At 33.7% G+C, this 21,280-nt stretch overlaps 3 protein-coding genes across 3 annotated transcripts; 1 reads left to right on the top strand and 2 right to left on the bottom strand.

Moving 5' to 3' along the window:
• Positions 1 to 171: 171 nt before the first annotated feature.
• Tsp_10862 (7 transmembrane receptor) lies at positions 172 to 857 on the bottom strand. Its single transcript, XM_003370205.1, has 3 exons — positions 748 to 857; positions 537 to 691; positions 172 to 317 (listed from the first exon to the last, which is right to left on the bottom strand). The coding sequence occupies exons 1-3, from the start codon at positions 855 to 857 to the stop codon at positions 172 to 174; spliced, it is 411 nt and encodes a 136-aa protein (XP_003370253.1).
• A 2,544-nt stretch (positions 858 to 3,401) lies between these two features.
• On the bottom strand, positions 3,402 to 5,147 carry Tsp_10861 (conserved hypothetical protein). The gene is made up of 2 exons (XM_003370204.1): positions 4,958 to 5,147; positions 3,402 to 3,817 (listed from the first exon to the last, which is right to left on the bottom strand). Exons 1-2 carry the CDS (start codon positions 5,145 to 5,147, stop codon positions 3,402 to 3,404), a joined length of 606 nt encoding a protein of 201 aa, XP_003370252.1.
• Positions 5,148 to 9,033: 3,886 nt separating this feature from the next.
• Tsp_10860 (7 transmembrane receptor) lies at positions 9,034 to 20,907 on the top strand. The gene is made up of 20 exons (XM_003370203.1): positions 9,034 to 9,188; positions 9,413 to 9,568; positions 10,129 to 10,235; positions 10,299 to 10,408; positions 10,478 to 10,623; positions 11,224 to 11,368; positions 11,428 to 11,537; positions 11,600 to 12,293; positions 12,354 to 12,482; positions 12,561 to 12,757; positions 13,011 to 13,136; positions 13,668 to 14,025; positions 14,093 to 14,208; positions 14,266 to 15,212; positions 16,389 to 16,505; positions 16,555 to 16,674; positions 16,770 to 16,876; positions 18,060 to 19,977; positions 20,350 to 20,495; positions 20,560 to 20,907. Exons 1-20 carry the CDS (start codon positions 9,034 to 9,036, stop codon positions 20,905 to 20,907), a joined length of 6,252 nt encoding a protein of 2,083 aa, XP_003370251.1.
• The last annotated feature ends 373 nt before the right edge of the window (positions 20,908 to 21,280 follow it).

Raw genomic sequence — 21,280 nt, 5'->3', positions numbered from 1 at the left:
AAAACGATTACGCAATCTTTTCATGCAAAAAACCTATTATGACTTTAAGAAAAATAATTTCAAAAAAAGTATACAACAAAAAAAATCAAGTACATGATAAAAAATTACGATCTCAAGTAAGTTAGAAATTCTTTTATTTCAACAATCACAAAACACATAAGAAAATTAAATTTACGATTGTTGATAGCTTGAGCGCTTCATAAATTCTGCAAAATCAACAAAACCGTCTCGATTGAAGTCATCTGACTCCATTATCCCATCAACAATTGCTTCAAGTTCATCGTCAGATGGAACTCTCACCTCGACATTATGGTCATCTAAATTTGCAATGAATAATTAATGGAATACACAATTAACTAAATGTGCTAAGAATTACATTCAGAACTTTCATAAAAATATGAAATTCAACTATGATTAACAGTTAATCACAAAAATACTTCATTTTTGTTTCTTTAAAACTTTCAATACTGAAGAGAAGAGAAATGAAAAAAGAGATTTTTATTATCATATGCAATTTTACGTTACAAACAACATACCCTTGTGGTAATGAGTAATTGCTTTAATGATTTCCAAACCATCTAAACGATTATCTTTATTCAGATCATGCATATTGAAGTAGTAGAATCGCATCATTTCTGGATTATCCATTGAATTCGTATCGACACGACCATGTAAATGTTTTTTCATGTGTCTATATAAAAACATTGAAATACTGCTAACAATTTCAACGTATCTTTATGAACATACTCCACATCTTCAACATCATCTTTTTGACCAAAGTGGGTAGAATGAGGTTCATTCGCTGCAGCATTATTGGTTAAGTAATAAAGAAGTAACCAAACGTAAGTAATACGCATGACTAAATTGTTAAAATATAAATTTAAAAAGAAACACAAGTTATATAAAAGAGACTAACTTATTTCAAAGTAGTAACACCAGCATAACAAAAATGAAAACTTTTATTAAAAATTTTTAACTACAACAAGACAAGTACAGTATAACGAATTTCAAGAGTATTATACATATACATATATATATATATATATATATATATATATATATATATATATATATACATTCACGAATAACTTTTTCATTTATAGCACATAAAACTGGTACACGAAATAATTTATAATAAAACTTGATCATTTCATTGAAAAAGTATTTCATATTCAAAGAAATTCCCAATTTTATTAATGCTTTAAACCCAATTATTGATTTTGAGAAACATGAGCTAATGAAAATTATTAGAAGAGAAATGATTAAGACCTTACTTCACAGGATCATTTCTGTAGTTAGGTTGCAGAATATCGTTACATATCCCACACGCACTGTAAACCGTCGATGATGAGCGGAACTTACTCTTCTGAGCAGGAAGCCGGCACTGTTAATTTGTCTTCAGTTGTATGATTGAAGACTATTAATGGTGTCATTGAAGACTGCATCAGGTAACTGAGGGAGAGTAAGCGTTCTGAGCGGTTCCAGTATAATAAAAATTTTCAAAAAACTTATTATAGTTGTCACTTTGTTTTCTCTTGTTTTACTGGTATTTTTTGAAATGTATTTTCACAATTTCGAAATTGTAATGTTTTGATTTACGAATTTGGGTGATGTTTATGATAAACTTGTTTCCATACACTATTTCTCCCAATTTTATCTAATGAAATTTTGTTTAGTGCAAAAGCCCGGTTTTGACTTTACACTATTATTTTATTTTGTTATTTTTATTTACATTATTTTGTTTACACAATGTTCCACAGCGACACTATACTGTAAATTTTCGATTATCAAGCTTGTATTATATGGTAACGTAAAGTTTTGATTGTTTTATAGTATATTATTCAAAAATCTCTCATTATTAAAGGAATATTTGCTTAAGATGATTTTATGCATACAATAATATGGTGTAATATAATATTAAGTTTATGTACATTTCGGAATGAAATTCACAAATTATATTTTGAATTTATACATTTTAATTAAAATTCAAGTTTAAATTTTTCTAAATAGCAATTTTACCGCAAATGGGTAAATTAAAGTAATTAAAGTTTAAGCAGACGTTGGTTACAAAGATTGAAGGAGCTTAGTTTAGAATTAGCCAATATGTTATTTTTATAATTGTAATTTGGCTCTTTTCAAACCATGTATTTGTTTTTAAATTAATAATGCTATTATTTTGTCATTTTTTACTGTCTGTTCCTATAGTTATGCAGTGTACTGTAAAATTAATTGTGGGAATTATAAATTTTTCATAAAAATTTGTAGTTTTCGAAATTGTATGCGATACTTTGTTGTTGTTGCACAGAGCATTTCTTGTTAAAGTGAGTAACGGGGCGATATTTATTCAAGAAAGAAGAAACGAACTGAATATAACAGACATAATACAATTAAAACACAAATACACAAAAAAGCAGATCGCACTCAGCAAGCAAGACGAAAATCGATTCTATTCTATGCTTTTGAAGATTAATTTAGATCAATTGTAAGACGCGGTACTGTTTCTAACACATGCTATTTCTATTTCATCATTGCTTCCATGGTATTTGTAATCTTTTTATGCTTATTTATCTTTTAGTTGATATTATTATTGAATTAAGACATTTTTAATTCGGAAAAGTGTTAGTAGCATTTTAAAATTTATAAGCAGTAAAGATGGTAAACTTTTATCAGTTTAATAACCTAATTCGTTTAGTAGTTGTAATTGTTTAAAATATGCTTTAAATGTCTGAAATGTAAATGCAATGAATCATAGAATTGTTTCATTTTAGGTAAGAAAAAACGCAAATAATAATTTAAAAATTGCATTGTTTTACAAATTTACTCAAATTATATTTCATTTCAATAATTTTTTGTAGCATAATATGTTAATATGGTTTGCATGAATATTTTCTATTTTTTTTCCAGATTTCATACAATCGTTTTCCTAATGTGCATTTAATTTGTATGAATTGTTTTCTGAAATTAAAATGTTTATGTTTTTCTTTTTGAAAAGCAAATTCAAAAAATGTATTTTCAGTTGTTGCTTTATTATCTATTGTATACTGTACAGATTATTGTACGCAGATTTTTTTGAAGATATAGTGTCAGAATTTTGAACGTTAATTAAAGTGAAAATTTACTTTGATTACTTTGAACAGCTGAAATTCATAAGCAATTGGATTCATGTTTCTAAAATGACATCTTCATTTACGTTCGTCATTGTTATAAATTGCACATTGTCATGGAGAATGCAAAGTTCCATTAAATGAGGAATGTGAAGTACGTTAAAAATAAATGTTTTTTATTAACATATTTGGTTTACTTTTAAACTTGTAAATAATCTGTTTTTAGATTATGTGCGAGTTGTTTAATTTGTAAATGAAAGATTGGATATGCATAGCTGATGCGTGTGATCGGTGCAGTTACGTGATGAAATCGTGCAGTGTGGTGTGATTCATGCAATGAACAATGTATGTAATGTTGGACTTTTTGCTTACAACGAATGTTTCAACGAAAGCCCAGAGAATTGTTATTTGTCTTGGTGAAGTGTTTTTATGGTTGAAAAATTGGTGTGTACATCGTGTTCCAAATGAAATATTACATAAGATGGTGGAAAATGTTAATGCGCACCATGGGCAGAATGGAATAGATGTAAAGAAAGTTAAAGTGAAGCGGAAGTCAATGGAGTTGCTAGTCAGCCAGCCAGCCAGAGCTTGAAAGATGCAAGATAGGTAAGTGGGTAGGTAGCAAATCGGATGCGTATTTCGAAAGTGCATATAGTTGATTGACGAGATTGTGTAAATATGACGTGATTGCAAGGGAGGCTTTTCGCTGGCTGCTGGATTTGTCAACAACGGTGGTTAGCTGTCATGAATGAGCAAGATTCACATTTGTCAATGCCTTCTCAAACGGGTGGGCAAGCGTTTCGGCGGCTGGTCTTCCCGCAGTTTTGCCACTCATTTGCTCCTCCTGGACGTGCTCTTTTCTTGTCTGAGTTCACGTTGATCTAATTTTCACCATTGCATCTCTTCATTGCATTGTTTCCTTTGAGAACTTCTCTTAGCCAACAAAGTGGAATTACTTCACAAGACTAAACGTAAGTCAATCAAGCATTTTATAGCTTGCACAACATTAACATTTGCAGGTTCTTTCTCATTGGCAGTAATAACTTCTGTTTCTCTCTCACTCTTTCTCTTTTGCTTTCTCTCTCTCACTCTCACTCTCATTCTCTCTCTCTCTCTTTCTCTCTTTCCATCGCATTCTTTCTTTTCTTTCTCCTTTTTCTATTTATTCATTTCCATTTTACTTATTTTACTTTCATTATTCTTGCTTATTAACGACGATATCAAGCATACACTGCTTGCATGTTCGGCATCAACTAGCTCAATTGGTCATGCTCCAACTGATAGGAATTCTGGAATTTGACTCGGTCAAAATTTGAACCATGAGAAACCTTCTATGATGCACTTTTTTTTAATTAAACTATTTCAGTTATGAATAATTATGCTTGTTATTATGATGATAGAGAAGTTGTTTTTCATTTTTACTTTTTTAAGAAATTAATATTCTACATGTTGGTTTGTTGGTTTGGTTTGTTCAGCTTTAATTTGATTTGAATGGATTTGAATCAACTGCAGTGTTGCTATTGTTATAATTGATCATCACTAATTTGGTGCTCGGTTAAGATATTTACCAAAAATGCTTCACCGGGAACGACGAACGTCGTCGAGAAGTTCGTCAAGCAGTGGTTTCAGTCGTCGAGAAAGTCTGTTTGATTTACTGTTCCTTCTACGACGAAGCTCACACAGGCACAAAGCTCAAGTCGAAAATGAGTAAGCTTCATTTTTTCATTTCTATTATTAAAAAGTCAAGATTTTCATTTTTATAATTTTTTGTTTGTGGTTATTGGTTTTTATTTTCTAAATTGGTTGGCGAGGTGGTAGTTTTTCTTCTTCTTCTTCTACTGACAAAAACTTACTTGGAAGCTTTTCAATTTTAATATATATATTTGCAACAGTGTTGGCATGCTGTTCGTAATAAGTTTCTTTTTCCTTTTTCAAGAACGTCAAATGGTAAACACGCTTTTTTGAATATTTTTGCATCATTTGGTCTCCTTTTCTGGCATCATTATCTTTTGCTTGTATCACTCTTATCGATAAATTATCCATACTGTACAATTGAAATTTAACAGTTTATTATTGTTATTTATGTTTTATTGAAAATCAATTTCTAGTATTAAAAAATTTTAAATTTTGCATGAATTAAATTTCTCGTAAAGTGACAAATTTTTTGCCGCATTTATTTTACATGTTAATCGAATGAAATTTCAAGAAATGCAGTTATATTATGGAATACCTTGAATAGCTGTTTTGATTATTGCTCTCAAGTTTCTCGCCATGCAGTGCGTTGTTTCAATTTCATAGTTGTTAAATGCTAGCATCTATTACGCTCAAAGCTGCAAAGGATGTCAAAACATGGGTTAGCTTTACATCGCTGCAGTTTTACAATTTTAAAATTTCTCTTGCAAATTTGAGCAAATCGGACTCGGCATATATGGAATTTTTGACTGAATCAAATCAATTCAAATTGAATTAAATCTAATGAAGAAATTGTGTATTTTAAATTGCACTTGAATAATGAATGACCATGAGTATTATTCGTCATGTAATTTGCATGTAGCAGTAGTAATTAATTGTTGAATTTTGTCAAATTCAATAAGCATTTAGACGTGTTTTTTTCATATTGATTCTGATCGACTTGTGTTGTAGGAAAGTTTTTGTCACTTTAAATAAAACAAAAGCAGTTTTAAGTTTTTATTTAATAATTTGTCATTATTCCTTTGTAAAGCATTTTTGTATTTGTTCGTTTTGATAGTCATTTTACAAAGTAGATTTATAAAAAAAGACAATAATTTTATATTTGATGCATCAGTTTTATATTTCGAATATTTTTGCAGAGCTTTGTTTCCATTTGCACATGAAAATGGAAAAATTATATTTTCAAATTTGAAGAAAATTCTGTAAGATTATTTCCGTATACATTTTACAGTATGCATTTATATTGTCGGTTAAAAGTTTTGCATTTCCACTAACACGATGCATATGTAAGTCAGAATTTGAACTGGTAATAATTTTTCATTTTTATTGAATGCAAATTTTGTTTTTCCAAAATTCAGTACCTTCTGTCAATTTATCTTTGCTTAGTTGAGTCGAGTTATTTCATTTTTATGAAAATTGCAATTCTTTCTTTTTTCGATTATTAATTTATCTAGTGGAATTTCTTGAAGCCATCACTTTTTTATTGAAATAGATAAAATATTTGGAAGGAAAACAGTATTCCATTAGTTAGTCGGTTTTATCGTTGTTGGTTGTTTTAATGTGAATATTTTTGAAATGATTAGCATGTTATGGCAAATAATAAATGTAGTTTTAAACAACAACAACAACGGCAAGAGTATTTGGAGAATGGGCTTTTATTGCAGACTATAAAGCGGGCCGAAAATTTTTCTTTATTAGATCAAAATTTAAAAGAAAATTTTATTGTAAAAATAATACATAGATGACATTACTGAATATATTATTATTTTTTTTTGAAAAAATGAATATATATATATATATATATATATTTTGAAATATAGCAAGGAATGAATAAGTTTTTGAAAAATGATTTAAAAGCAAAAAAAACTATTTTATTCCCTGAGTAGTATTAGTAAATGGTTAAGTTGTTGTTGCTTGTTGTTGGTATTTGTAGTCGTAAAAGAAAAGAAATAAAAGTGATAAGCAATTAAAATTGGGAAATTAGTTAAACAAAGTCGTTTTCAGCATGTAAAATGCACATTTGAAGCAGCTTAATATTTTGACATAACAATCAACAGGTGGAACTTTTAAGCAAATTTAAAATGCATTAGCACTTTACTTTTAGTGCACTTGTGTTCACTTGTGTTATCGTTTTTATGCTCTGCTTTGTTTACTTAGGTTTCATTAAAATTTTGATGACTTCGTTCCTATTCAGTTTTTTATAGCAAGCAGCTCTCTGTTAACTTGGATGTTGGTTTTTGATATAAAACATTCTTTCTAGAAAAAAAATTTATCATTATTACTTTTTTTGATATTGGATTTGAAATTTTCAAACTTTTTTTTGAATTTAAATTAACATACTTTATTTATCCTAATTTTATGTCATGATAAAAATAATGTGCTATTGTTGGTTTTATTTGTTTTCATAAGAACAGTTTTCACGGTTCATTTGCAGTGAAAAACGTTAACATTTATGCAAATTATAAGAAAGTGTTTGATGTTACACTAGCCTAATCAAGGGTATATTGTGCTGCATTGAAATATTCCATTTTGAAATATCGAATTCAACATCTCCACATGCGTTTCCGCTAATCAACATTTGCTGCTATTATTACATTTTTGGTAGTTGCTTTGGAAAATGCAATGCATCAGCTGTCAGAACAATTTATATATTAAAACTTTATATTTAATTGAACAAATATATATATTTTTTTTCATGGCTTAGTTGAATCACATCTACGGTCTCTTTTATGATGGAAACTGAATGTGTGTGGAAAAGCAAGTGTTCCCTTTAGCACCTTTGACATTTTTTGATTGATTTTTTCATTTCAAAATCATATTGTTTGATAATTTATTTCAGCTTCTCATTTATATGATATTATGATATTAAAATGTAAATTTAATTCATTTTTAATAAATAATCACATCAAACTTTGAAATCTTCTCTATTTTATTCATATTTAATGCATTTATTTCTTATTTAATCCATCTGTAATGCAATTTTGTACGAAGCGAAGAGAAAATGTACAATCCCTTGATTCATGGTTTTTATTTTTCAAAAATTTATCATCAGCTTACTCTTTTCTTAATATTTATTTTTGAGGAAGTAATTTAAAGTCATTTCAAGTGGTTCTTTTGAACTGTGTTAGAAATTTTTGTATTATTTATTATTTTGTTGTATGTGAATATTTTATTTATCCTTTCACGTTTGTGACATTTATGAATATGGGAATTCTTCACTTTTGCCCAGTATTATTAACTCTGCATATATAGCTTGACGAGTTTAATTACTGCAAATTTGGTACTACATGGAGAGGTGATTTCATAAAACTTTATTGAAGGAAAATGTTAATCAAAGCATACCTTTCAATTTCTATAGACGCATTAATCATCAAATTTGCAACAGCAAGCGTCACTGATTGGCGTAACTTTGTTTCCTCATATTTAACTTTGAAAAAAATAGAGTAATTAGTCCTCAAGAAAACATACATTGAAACTCTGACAAACTGCTTTTATTAAAAAAAGAAATCAGTTGTTCAGTTGTTAATCATTTGAATTTTCTGTATATTTATTATGTGTATTTTCAATTGTGAAAGCTATTGTAATTAGTTATTTATGTATACAGCTCAATTTCCATGCACTATTAGATGCTTTCTTTATTGGATTGTTTCTGATATTTGAAAATTTTTCTTTGCCATAAATTTCTATTTTAATTTAAAGTAATTATGATGAATTTTTGAAATTTGAAAAAATGGTGCATTACAGTAACATTTGTACTTGACTATTGGTTGGTTATTGGCCTTATTATGATGGCTTGTTATCATATTACAAATATTTTAGTGAAGATGTAATTTTTATAATAATAAATTTATATACAAGCAAATATATATATGTATATTAAAATCAACGAATGTTTTAAATATGTATATATAAATGATTTTTTCTTTTGATAAAAGAAATTTAAATTCTACTGTATATCTGAATAATGCTGATAATTTGTTGACTGAAAGAATTTACATGCGTTCAGGGAAATATTTCTTGTTTGTTGACATTTTCAGCATTTAAAAATTTTTGACAGTGATATTATCTGTTCATGAAGTTGCCGATGTGCAGAGGTAGAAGAAGAGTTGGTGAAATGGCAAATAGCGCATAGGTGAAATATTTAACGGACAGATTGATGCTTGCTTTGTTTTCACTTATATCATTGTGATCGATCGTCTCTGCTTACTGATTTTGTCATCTGCCTCCGTTTTTGCCCATGGATTCATGGTCTTTAGAAGTTGACGACTTATTTCAGTCTAGTTCAGTTCATTTCACGATGATCGCTCGATTAGCTCATAACACTACAGCTTTAATTTCAGCTTCTATGCTGGCTTCCTTTTTACAACAGCAATACAATCTCTATAGAATTTGGTGAGAGAAATTGTATTCTAAAAAATTTTTTTCTTTAGTGTTAATTGTATATAACAAATTTTTATAACCTCTATATGTATGTATATAAGTGTGTGTAATTTGATTGAACTCTAATTTTAATCAGTAACATTGAACTGTATTGAATTGATGTGCAAGTTTATTTGTTTATTATTATTTTGTAATTTTATTTATTTATTTATTTTCTATCAAACGGATTATTTCAGCCAAAATGCCGACATTTTTGAAAATGAATTGGAAGAAGAGGATAAGTCGCATTTGACTAGAGATCAACTGATGGAAAAGATCAGACAAAAGAAAGCTGTAATTGAGAATCTTCGTTGTCAGCCATGGCCAATGCAAAGGAAACTTCGTACGTTGAGGTTTGTGGTGTATTTTAATATTTGCAAAATTTTTTACAACTTCATTTGTTAAAGGTTAGCACAAAGGTATCTTCAAAGGCAAGAAGCTAGGGTTTCACGGACACACTTACTTCGGGAAAGTGTTCAACGTGTAAGACTTATTATTATTTTGTTAAAATACACTTTCATTCTGTCCGAATTAATATTAATAATTTAATTTTTTAATTTTTTAGAAATGGAAAGCTGTGCGCCGATGGTTTCAAAATTTTTCCATCTATCTCATTCCGTGGGAAGCAAAAATCAAAAAGATTGAAAGTGAGCAAAATTTCATAAGTAATATTTTTACACGTCATAGAGTTTTTGAGTGACGCCACCAATTAAAAAAACCCCACCAGGTGTTGATGATTATTTCTGTTTATTTTTCTTGCGGGAACAGTCGTGTTTCAGTGAAAAGTTTAAATTTTTATAAAAAAAGGAAGTGAAATGCTTCATTTATCAATCAAATTATCATTTTTTGAATATAACTTTTTTATATTGTTCGAATAACAAAATTAAAATTTGAAATTAATTTGTTGTTTCAGGTCATTTTGGGTCTGTCGTTTCGTCCTATTTCATTTTTTTGAGGTGGATATTTGGATTGAACCTCATCATCAGTTTATTTATGACAATATTTATTTCAGTTCCCGAGGTGAGATGTGAAATAGATTTATTAATGAACATATATTCTCGATGAAAAATTTTTAGTGTATAGCGGATGCAGCAGCCGATGAACATCGGGCCAATATCACAGCCAGTAGGAAGCTGCTCAGCGAAAAAGAATTAGAAACTGCCGATCATTTGCAAACCGTTTGGGATTTCAAAGTGAATTTATATGATTTTCATGCTTACTCTGGCATTTGTTTCTTTTTGTTAATTGGAATAAATTTTTAGGGATATTTGGCTAGATCACCGTTGTTTTATGGTTATTATAGCAATGAAGAATACATGGAACAGTTGTTTCACTACAGATTACCATTGGCTTATTTTTTGGTTAATCTGGTTGTACTAGGCTATAGTTTTTTTGCCATTCTTCGAAAGTATGAATTTCTGTAATCTGCCGTTTTGATTGATAATTGAAGGAGCTGATAATTAAGAATGGCATCCAACGCAAGAACAAGCAAAATGAGCAGTGGCAAAACTGAGCAGTTTGTTTTCGCTTGGAAAGTAACAACTGGTTGGGATTACACAATCGGCAATCCTGAAACTGCAAGCAATGCAATAATGGCTAATGTGACCAAATTTCGGGTGAGTTCATTTCATGGACATTGGTTTGCGTATGTTAATTTTGTTGAGTAAATAATTTCCAAATCGAAATGTTCTTCATACGTCATATTTGTTTTATGTAAAATAAAGGTGTCGAGCATGGGGGGGTGATTGTGATTTTGCATTGTTGTAGCAAATTATTTGTTCATCTCGCATGTATATTTTAGGAATCAATTATGGAATTTAAAGAAAAAACAATCGAAAAATTCAAGTAAAAGCTTTTTTGCTTTATGATTATTTTAACTTATAGCAATTTATTATTCAACTTATAATAGTCTAACAATTTTATTTATTTTCTGTAATAATAGTGGTTAAATTTTCTTCCTATTTTGAAAAGTTAAATATAAATTTATCTGAAAATGCTCCTTTTACAGGTGGGTACGATTTTTGCTGAGAATTGTAGCGAATACAGTGATATTGGGCATGATGGCATGCAGTGCGTATGCGATTTATACTGTTGTGGAACGATCAAGAGAAATAGAGCATGATCCAATGGCGACGGCATTGCAAAAAATTGAGGTATGAGAGTGAATTTTTATTTTAAATAAGAAAATTTTTTCCAATAATCATTTTTACAGGTTCCAATTGTTGTTTCTTTTATTACACTTGTTTTTCCAAATTTGTTTGAAATTGTCAGCAAATTAGAACGATTTCATCCGCGAACAGCACTTCGACTTCAACTAGGAAGGTAAATAAGTGATAATTTGCTTTCATCTTCCTTTTATTTTTATTCTTTTTTTTGTGTTTTAGAATATTAGTTTTGTATTTTTTAAATTTTTACACATTAATATTTGCCATTTTTACAAAAATGGAATATCTCATCGAAGTTCAGGATAGTCTTCAAGAACTTCAGTTTGGCCTTGCCATTCGGAATGCATCTGAAGTTGGAACGACAGCTTATGACAGTTCAACCGCAGCAAATGTACGATTGTTGCGCTTGGCTCGTCAAGCTATAGTTGGAGAAGAAGCGGATGATCTCAATGCTTCAACAATTGCGGCAACTTCTTCACCAATACCGTTGTTTCAGTTGATTCCTAAAGAATTTTTCACCAATCGATTCATTCCAATAGCAAAAACTATATGGCAGCGTCGATTAGTGGAAGCGAAAATGAAAAGCCCACCGAAATTGCCAGCGCCTGCCCATGCCGGTAGATTGACCACTACCACTCCCGCCGGTCTAACCTGGACCACTGTGCATCCTGAGTACGGATTGCTTGGTGTTGATAACATGCACGCATTTCTTGTTAATGGAACACTTTACAAGGATCTGAAAGAGTTGGAGACATTCCTCCGAACAAATAATTTAACATTCCACATAACGTTTGGCTCACAGAAGAGCAACGAGTCTCAAATTAGCTCTCCGAGTGGAACGATTTTTTTGATTCCTCAGAAGTTGACTTCTGAAGAATTGGAAAGTTTATGCTGGGAAACGATGATAGGCGAGGTGAATTTCCAATAATCAATTCAATTATGATTGATGAAAAAATCATTTTTCAACATGTAGGAAATTGCTAAATTGGTTACCATGGACCTGGTGATGAATATCGCTTCAATTCTTTGTGTTGATTTTTTGCGTGGTCTTTGGGTTCGCTTTTGTACAAATTGGTGGTGTTGGAATTTAGAAACTGTATTTGTAAGCTGTTTTGACTTCTTCTTATTGCTGACATGTTTTTATTGTCATTTATTTATTTAACTGTTGCTTTCATTCTAGCCAGAGTACGGTGAATTCAAAGTTGCGGAAAATGTATTGCACGTAATCAACAACCAGGGTATGATTTGGCTTGGTATGTTCTTTGCACCTCTTCTTCCGGCTATGAACAATATCAAACTGTGCATTTTGATGTATACACGCGCATGGGCTGTGATGACTTGCAATATTCCCGCAGCAGAAGTATTTAGAGCTTCTAAGTTAGCTGCAGTTTTTGTTTATCTGTTTTTCAGTTTCAAAATTATTTCAACTTGAAATTAATTGCATCTTTCTTTAGATCAAGCAATTTCTACTTTTTACTGTTGTTATTAATCATGTTTCTGTGCACTTTGCCGGTTGGTTACGTCATAGCTTCCAAAGAACCGTCCTCTACATGTGGACCATTTGCGTATATGAGAAAATGAATTTTATTTTTAACTTGGTTCGTATATATATAATTGACAATAATTTCAGGGGGAAAAGTCATTTTTATTCCATACTGACTGAACAGCTGAAAAAATTATTGCCAGCCGAAGTGTATTCGAAAATGAATTTTCTCTCCTCGCCAGGCATTGTCATTCCAGTGTTAATTTTGTTCATGTGAGTATTATTTATTATTCAGCTTCACTTATTATTGTCAATATTACTTTTGATAATTTGCATAAATATAGTAATTTATATTTGTTTCGATATTGTGAAGTAATCTAATTGAATGTTTTGCTTTTTATTTCAACCGTAAAATACGCGTGGAACATTTGGCATTATTATGATTGTTATTTGTTGTAATTTTTCTTATCCCACGGCAATAATGAGTCTGAATGATATGACATGACATTGTTTGTTGTAAGCAGCAGTATTTAAAAGTTAGCCAAAGCAGACTTTGTTGAAAATTGGTGAAGGAAGTGACAATTTATTTGCACGCATCTTTGAACTCGCCAACTCTTTTAGATTAGTTATATATTTTCTGATATCGCTTGTTCGTGGTTTGAAAGAAGCGAATGACGATTTGAACAAGCAGTTGTTTCAAGAACGTACAGAAGAAAAGCGAAAAATTTTCAAAATGGCCGGAAATGTTTTTGGTGAGATTTGCATTTGATCGTATGAACGTTTTTACAAATTTTCAAAAGGCAGCCTTTCAACAGACAGAAAAAAGGCAAAAGATGCGGGTGAACACGGACATTTGGATCATGCTGATCGAATGCTAGCGGCTCCTCTTCTGGCGAAAGAAAGTCGCAAAGAGTCGCTGAAGCGATTCTTTTCCACCGGATCTCCGGATACTGCTCAAGATAAAGATCATATTTGTGGGAATCAGTTGGCCAGGGCGAAGACGTCGTTCGGCAGCTCGTGGCTAAATCCTTACAAGCACAGACAGAGGGACAGTGCTCAGTCTGTTTACATGCCTTCGTTGAACAGTTTGCCTGAAGAAAGTGAACAAGAAGATTCCGGTTCAACATTAATTGGACGGTCAAAGTCGGATTCGCATTTGAAAGTAAGAAAAAAAATAAACCTGGGATTGAAAAAGTCGATGTAGGTTGTTCATTTTTTTTACTGTTCAGAAACCGATTTTGGGCAGAAACCGATTCAATCAACACAGCGCGAACAAGCAAGCTCAATCGAACTCCAGTTTGGAGCAGTTGTCCGACGAGGAGAATCAAAATAATAAAAAACAATTGTAAAAAATGATAATTGTTCGTTATTGTTTTATTTTCTATATCTACTGAGAATTTAGGGACAATACTGAGAGTGTATTTTTTGGAAAAGGAGGTGAACCGTTGACATCGCAAAGATATATACGGAAACCGTCAGTTAAGAAGAAGTTTTCTCGATCTAAAGCCACAAAAGAAAACGTAATCGAAATGGACAAGATTGAAGAAAAGCCAGTTGGTCACCGAAGACAAGGACAGAATGCTGCGCATTCCAACGAGCCTGAATTGGAAGGACTGCTGCAGCAGCGGAATAGTGAACCTGCTGTTGCACAGCCAACGACAGTGTTGCTGAAAGTGACACCGCTTGAGGCGGCCGGTGGTCGCAGAGTTAGCAGTAATGAAACTTTGTCCAGCTTTGGTCCAACGACGACATCCGAAAGCGAAGACGTGTCCTCTTCTTCGTGGACAATGACAGACAATCCCCCAGAAAACAGAGAAACTCCATCCACCACTCCTGCCGTCAAATTGTCGCCCGTTGTTGGGAATTCCAATGCGCCGACGGCGGAGTTTAAGCTCAAGCCCATTCTCAAGCATCCGGATTCAAATCAGAAGCCACTGACGCACCGAAAGGGTCCTAGGCTTATAATTTCAATTTCGCCCAGCACATCCGCACCTTCGGAAGTCTCGCCCTGTAGTTCGAACGTTACCACCAAGAGGTACATAATACGTCAACGGCCAGGACCGCAGAAAATTGAATCTGAAAGTAGCGTTGATGTCGAAGAAGATTCACTTGATTGTAAAACTGAAAGCATTGGAAAAGCTAAGCAGTCCTCGAAGGGTAAACCTGGTGAAAGCAGCGGCGGCAGCAGTTCAGATTCAGTGACCATTGTTGATGAAACTGCGAGCGCTTTGTCTACAAGTGAAAAAATGCCTAGACCAAAAGAAGTCGATGAGAAAACGCAGAACTTTGTTGTGCAGTTTTCTCAATCACCAAAGACAAGCTCGGACGAAGCTCCTTCTCGCCCAGCGCGTAGGCCACGTCGTGCCCATGATCCCAAGGTCTAGGGGCTTGTTCTTTGTTACGAAATTTTTGCATCTTTTGAACGTTCCTATATGTTTCTTTCCTCTCTTAATAAAATGTTACTTTCATTCTTACTCTCTAGTTTAAACAACTTGATGATTCAGCGTGAATCTGTCCGTTTGCGCTGCTTTTATTTATGCCGTACGAACACCAATACGCGAATAGTAGTGGGCTAATATTTGCCGTGGGTCTTTGATAGCGCACTCGAGCCAAGTTGAATAATGCTAAATTTATCCACTGTCTATTTTGCAAATCAGGGTCATCTGAAAATCTTTGGCTGATCTCTGATTCTTCACTTCACAAGCAACATTTCACCTGATACCGATCACTTCACTCTGATATCAATTGAATTTAATTCATTCATTCAGGTCAAACTGACCATGCTATCTAATTTCTTTTTTTTTTACTTTTAACTTGCTCATTTTTAACTCGTATTATTTGAAGTTTCAACTGTTTACCGCATATTTATTTTTTACTTCTGTCTGAATGTCTGAATATATTCATTCATTAATTGAGAAACTCTAAATATTTGTTAATGTTGAATTCAAAAATTAAAAAATAGATTATTATTTTTAATTAAATAAATGATGAACCATGATGAAGCTTGGAAGGTGGAGCCAAGAATAAAATTGGCCAATCAGATTGTGAACCTTCTCATCGGTGGTAGGCTATCAGCACAGGCACATTACTTCTCAAATAACAAGCGCATAACTGAAAATGTGCAAAACTTATTGCACTAGATTGTTGCTGAAATTCAATTATCTGATAAATAAATGAGTAGCAATTAGATGCAACGCTTATGAAGCGCAACGCATATTGCAATCGAGAAAAAGCCATTGATTAAATTGTTATGATAAAATTATTAATAAAGAAAAATTAATGTTTTTTACAATTTTAAAAATAAAATTATTTTTATAAATTCAGCTGTTTTCATTTGATTAAAAATGATCATTTAATTATTAAATTAGTTCCTGCAAATTATTATACTGTAATGCGTGTAGCGTAAGTTGTTTTGTTATGTGCGAAAGATCTGGCCCGTCCGCTTATGTTGGAAGATTTCGATTTCTTTTATTTGTAGTGTAAAATTTTACATTTAAAAAATATGAACTTAGGATTATTCTGTAGCTGAGTATTTTTACTCTTTTTCTGGCTGTGGGAGAATGGGTAAGTTTCTTTCGAAAATATTTGGTCACAAAGAAATGCGAGCTTTGATGCTAGGCTTGGATGCTGCAGGAAAAACAAGTAAGATTTCATTTTTGTTGCACAGCAATCTTTACCATTTCGATTTTAGCGATACTTTACAAACTGAAACTTGGACAGTCGGTCACCACTATTCCTACAGTTGGCTTCAACGTCGAGACGGTCACTTATAAAAATGTCAAATTCAACGTTTGGGTTAGCGTGTTTGAAAGTGAGTTGGATTTGATTTGTACTGATGAAGTGCTATTTTGAAGGACGTTGGCGGTCAAGATAAGATTCGTCCACTGTGGAGACATTATTATACAGGCACTCAGGCGTTGATTTTTGTCGTTGACTGCGCGGATCGGGATCGAATCGACGAAGCTCGCCAAGAATTGCACCGCATCATCAACGACCGAGAAATGCGCGATGCGGTTATTCTAGTGTTTGCGAATAAACAAGATATTGTTGAAGGTGGGCTTATATATATATACATATTTTTTTGTTCAGTGTTTATGATGCTTTTTTGCAATTTTCTTTGTCACGCATTGCGTTGGTGTAGAATTTTTAGTGTTTATTGACTAATTTCGAAAGCAGAGCGTGATTTACACGTGTTTGAAAATCGATTGCTTGTCATGATTTTAACGTTCGAATGCTTTTTCAGCAATGAAGCCTCACGAAGTTCAAGAAAAACTCGGTTTAACTCGCCTGCGTGACAGAAATTGGTACGTACAACCATGTTGCGCAGCATCCGGCGACGGTTTGCACGAAGGTTTGATGTGGCTGACATCGAATTGCAAATCATAGCAAAAGTGCCGTGTATTTTGTACACGTCTTTTTGTCGTCGAATCACTTACCTCAGTTGGAAAAGAAAAAAAAGTTGTTCTTTTAAAATTATTATTATTATTTTGTCCTGAAATGGAAATTTTTATTATGTAAATTCTCATTGCTGCACGTGTTGTAAGTTTCAACATGACTTTCACATGTTGTTTGTTGGGTTTGTAGGAATTTTCAATTTGCCAGAAAACGCTGCTCTGTAGCATGCGTTAAGCGAAGGCACTTTTCATCATTCGTTTAGCTCTCTCTCTCTCTCTCTTTCTCTGCCGTTGATATAGATTCATTTTTATTGTTTTTTTAAGTATTATTTATTTTTTGTCCTCTAAATTTACGTAAAGAGTGAGCTTTTTGTCTTAATTTTACCTAGACCATAATTGTGCAAGAATTTTGGTCGTACATTGAATTTCATCGGTGCCGTTATGCGTGTTCACTTTTTCGCGTTGGTGGTTTCCCTTTTTTGTACCTGAACATTATTCCATACACTCGCGCCATTAGCTGAACACGGTTGCCTGAACGGTTTGTGACAAACTGTCGAACTAGTCTTTCTTTATTGTGAATCTGTTATTTTACCCAAGTTCTTTGAAAATTGTGTAATGAAAAGATGCGATTTTATTGTGTTCAATAAATTCCAATACAAAATTGGATAATGGATTTTCATTTCATTTTGTCGAAAATGTTTTAATCAAACGTGTTTTCGTTTTTCCCAATTTTTACCCTGGGATATTTTGTTTCAGACTATTTATTTTTTTTTCTTGTTGATTTCGTTTTTTCTATTCACAGTCCAATTTTATCATGCTTCGATCTGCTGCTCCATCTCGTCGTAGGCAGCGGATGTTGACCAGCGTTGTAGACAAGCCTGACGAGGATTACAGTTGCTGTTCAAGTGATGTTCAAGACAGCGGCGAAGAGCACAAGAATTGTTCGAAGCATTTCAATGTGCTTGTGTCGAAGTTGTCGAATCGCAAACGAAAATTCTGGGAAAACGACGGCATCCTGTGCTTGCAGCCCACTGGCATTGTGCTGCGAATTGAAGGCGAACGACAGTTGACTAGCCGCAAGACGCTCAGCATGGATGTGGCCGTTGGTCACGAGTTGGTCATTTCTGGGTTGCTTGTGATGCTTGTTGACGAGGTCAGTGTGAAAAGTGAAAAACCACAGGCAAGTGTCACAGAGCAACAACGACCAGTTGCGGTTCCTCGACCGTGCTGTTCAGAGTTGTTGAAGAGAAGAAGAAGAAGAAACGTGATTGGGTCGACGGAGGAGGAGGCTTGCTTTGTTCTGCCGTCGTTCACTTTGCCCGACGGTAGGCAGTGCGGTGAAGTACCTGTGGATATCAGTTTGGCGAAGAATTTGCGTCCACATCAAAGAGAAGGTATACTGTTTTTGTACAAATGCATCATTGGATATCATTCGACAAACAGGCATGGTGCAATTTTGGGTAAGAAGAAGTTGTTTTATTTTTCTCATTTGATTCAAAGAGTTGCCTTCTTTTTTCAAACTTCTGTAGCCGATGAGATGGGCCTTGGCAAATCGTTGCAGTGTATTGCATTGGTGTCGACATTGATGAAACGTGGACCATTTGACGGACGTGCTCTTCTTAGACGAATTTTGTTACTGGCACCTTGTAGTTTGTTGGACAATTGGAAAAAAGAGTTCGACAAGTGGCTCAAATTGCACCGTTTGAGTATTGTTTTGGTCCGGGACGGTAAAGACGTGAATAGAGCTTGTTCGATGAACCACGCCTCACTACGTTCTGTCACCATTGTCAGTTATGAAACATTCGCACGACATGCTAACCGGCTCCAAGAATCTGGCCAGAGTAGTAGTAGATTCGACATGCTCATCTGTGACGAAGCACACCGACTTAAAAATCCCATGGTCAGAGCGAGCTATTTGATTCGTCAATTTCCGGTTGAACGTCGTCTGTTGTTGACCGGCACGCCCGTGCAAAACAATCTTCAAGAATTGTACGTGCTTTGTGATTTGGCTAATCCAGGTCTGCTTGGCGAAGCGGCTCAGTTTAGGGCAAGTTTTGAAAAGCCGATTTTAGCATCGATGAGTGCCCAAGCGGACGAAGATGATCAGATTTATGGACGATGGAAAGGGGATGAATTGCGTCAGTTGGTTTCGACTTTTTTGTTGCGACGCACACGGCAAATTATGCGCCGCTATTTGCCAAGCAAAGTGGAATATGCGGTCTTTTGCAAGCCGTCGACTTTGCAGAGCAAATTGTTCGAAACTGTGGCCGAGGAGGCCAGACTGGCATTGGATCAGGGTACTGCTGCAGGTTCGGAATTTTGTTTGACATTCCTAGACTACATGCGCAAAATATGCGCACATCCTGCTGTATTGTACAACAGTTTGCAACAGGCAGTCGGAAGACCGAACGTCACAGTACTGCTTTCTTGCTATCCTGCTTGTTTTACCGACGTTGGTGTACGAGTGGGTGACAGTGGCAAATTAACTGTGCTTGCTCAGCTGTTGGAACTGGTGCGTAGACAATATCCGGCCGAGAAGGTCGTGGTGGCGTCTAATTTTACCGAATCTTTGAACATAATCGAAAGTTATTGCAATGGAATGGGATTTTCTTCTTTTCGACTGGATGGCAGTACGGATGTTTCGTCAAGGCAGAGGATGGTCGACCGTTTCAACACTACCACTGATGACACGTTTCTGTTTTTGCTCAGCACCAAAGCAGGTAATAATAATTATTGAAAGCGGGTAAAATTTTCAAGCGCTTAAAAATTGTCAATTCAAGTGACATTTGACAAGTTTATCGGTTAGCTAACAAATGCAAATATTTATATGTTTTAATGGTTTTGCGTTTGCATGATTTTTCATTCAAATTTTATTATTATTTGCATAAATTGAAATTGATTGTAAATAGTCGGCGTGTTAGTTTGATTTGAACGATCAAAGATGAGAAAATAACGGCACAAAACAGTAACTTGATTTTCGTCATCCACTGGTTAATTTTCTGCAAATAATTTGCAAGTATTCGTATCAGTTGACGCTGAGTCAATTAATTATCAACTGATATTTATTTATTTATATATTTCTGAACATTCAGGAGGAATGGGCTTAAATTTGACTGCTGCTAATCGACTTGTGCTCTACGATTGTGACTGGAATCCTGCATACGACAGACAAGCAATGGCACGCATTTGGCGTGACGGCCAACGACGTGTTTGCCATATTTACAGACTGTTGACAACGGTTGGATGAACAATTTATTACCAATTTTTTTTAATGTTTGGTTTTGTTTCATTCAATTTTCAAGGGATCCATTGAAGAGAACATTTTTCAACGACAAATAAGAAAAGACGATATTGGTTTGGTTGTCGATGGGAATGATGAAATGAAGAAGACCAAGATGAAATTCTCAATTGACGAACTGAAACATTTGCTTGTTTATCAGGCGAACACCGCTTGCGCGACTCACGACGCCATGCAGTGCAACTGTTCAGGGCAGAAGGTGCTGGAGCAGGTCGATTCGGAAGAAAATGCAAATTTTGAATCGTCTTCTGATGAATCTTCGACTTCAGATGTGGTATATATTTTTCATCTTTTACTCTGCACACCAACTGTTTGCTGCATGGACGAGGAAATTTTAGAAAACCGTTGCTAGTATGAAACCGCTTTATCAGTGGAGTCATATGGCAGGCTGCTTCATCGAGCAGAAATTGGATCCGGCGAGCTGTTTGCGTTTCTCTAATAATAATACGGTCAGTTTTGTATTTGCCAACTCCGAAAAAACAATGACACCATGACGAGCACCGAATAAATTGCGACAATCTTTTTTTTTTCTGTTTTGTTCAAATCAGATCAGATGGCTCAGACAGCAAGCGATTGCAAAATTCAATTTCCACTGCAATGGATGGATTAATTTATTATTATTATTATTATTAGCCAATGGTTTCCTCCCTTCAAAAATTATGGCCCCGATATCTGAAAAGCAACTGAAAAGTGACCACCTGAACCCAACCGAATTCTTGCTAACG

The sequence above is a fragment of the Trichinella spiralis genome (genome assembly GCF_000181795.1).
Source record: "Trichinella spiralis strain ISS 195 chromosome Unknown Scfld1085, whole genome shotgun sequence".
Lineage (NCBI taxonomy): Eukaryota > Metazoa > Nematoda > Enoplea > Trichinellida > Trichinellidae > Trichinella > Trichinella spiralis.
Note: the sequence above shows the minus strand (reverse complement) of the source record. Positions and strands in the feature narration are given on the sequence as shown.

Bases quoted from the DNA above. Each gene is read 5' to 3' on its own strand.
- Tsp_10862 (XM_003370205.1), bottom strand. From the start codon at position 857: ATGCGTATTACTTACGTTTGGTTACTTCTTTATTACTTAACCAATAAT. The intron at 692-747 runs GTATGTTCATAA...GTTTTTATATAG, and splicing joins GATGATGTTGAAGATGTGGA to ACACATGAAAAAACATTTAC. The intron at 318-536 runs GTATGTTGTTTG...TTGCAAATTTAG, and splicing joins AATTACTCATTACCACAAGG to ATGACCATAATGTCGAGGTG.
- Tsp_10861 (XM_003370204.1), bottom strand. From the start codon at position 5,147: ATGGATAATTTATCGATAAGAGTGATACAAGCAAAAGATAATGATGCC. The intron at 3,818-4,957 runs GTAAGTTTTTGT...TGACAAATCCAG, and splicing joins TAAAATTGAAAAGCTTCCAA to CAGCCAGCGAAAAGCCTCCC.
- Tsp_10860 (XM_003370203.1), top strand. From the start codon at position 9,034: ATGGATTCATGGTCTTTAGAAGTTGACGACTTATTTCAGTCTAGTTCA. The intron at 9,569-10,128 runs GTTTGTGGTGTA...TTGTTGTTTCAG, and splicing joins AGGAAACTTCGTACGTTGAG to GTCATTTTGGGTCTGTCGTT. The intron at 15,213-16,388 runs GTAGGCCACGTC...ATTATTCTGTAG, and splicing joins AGCTCCTTCTCGCCCAGCGC to CTGAGTATTTTTACTCTTTT.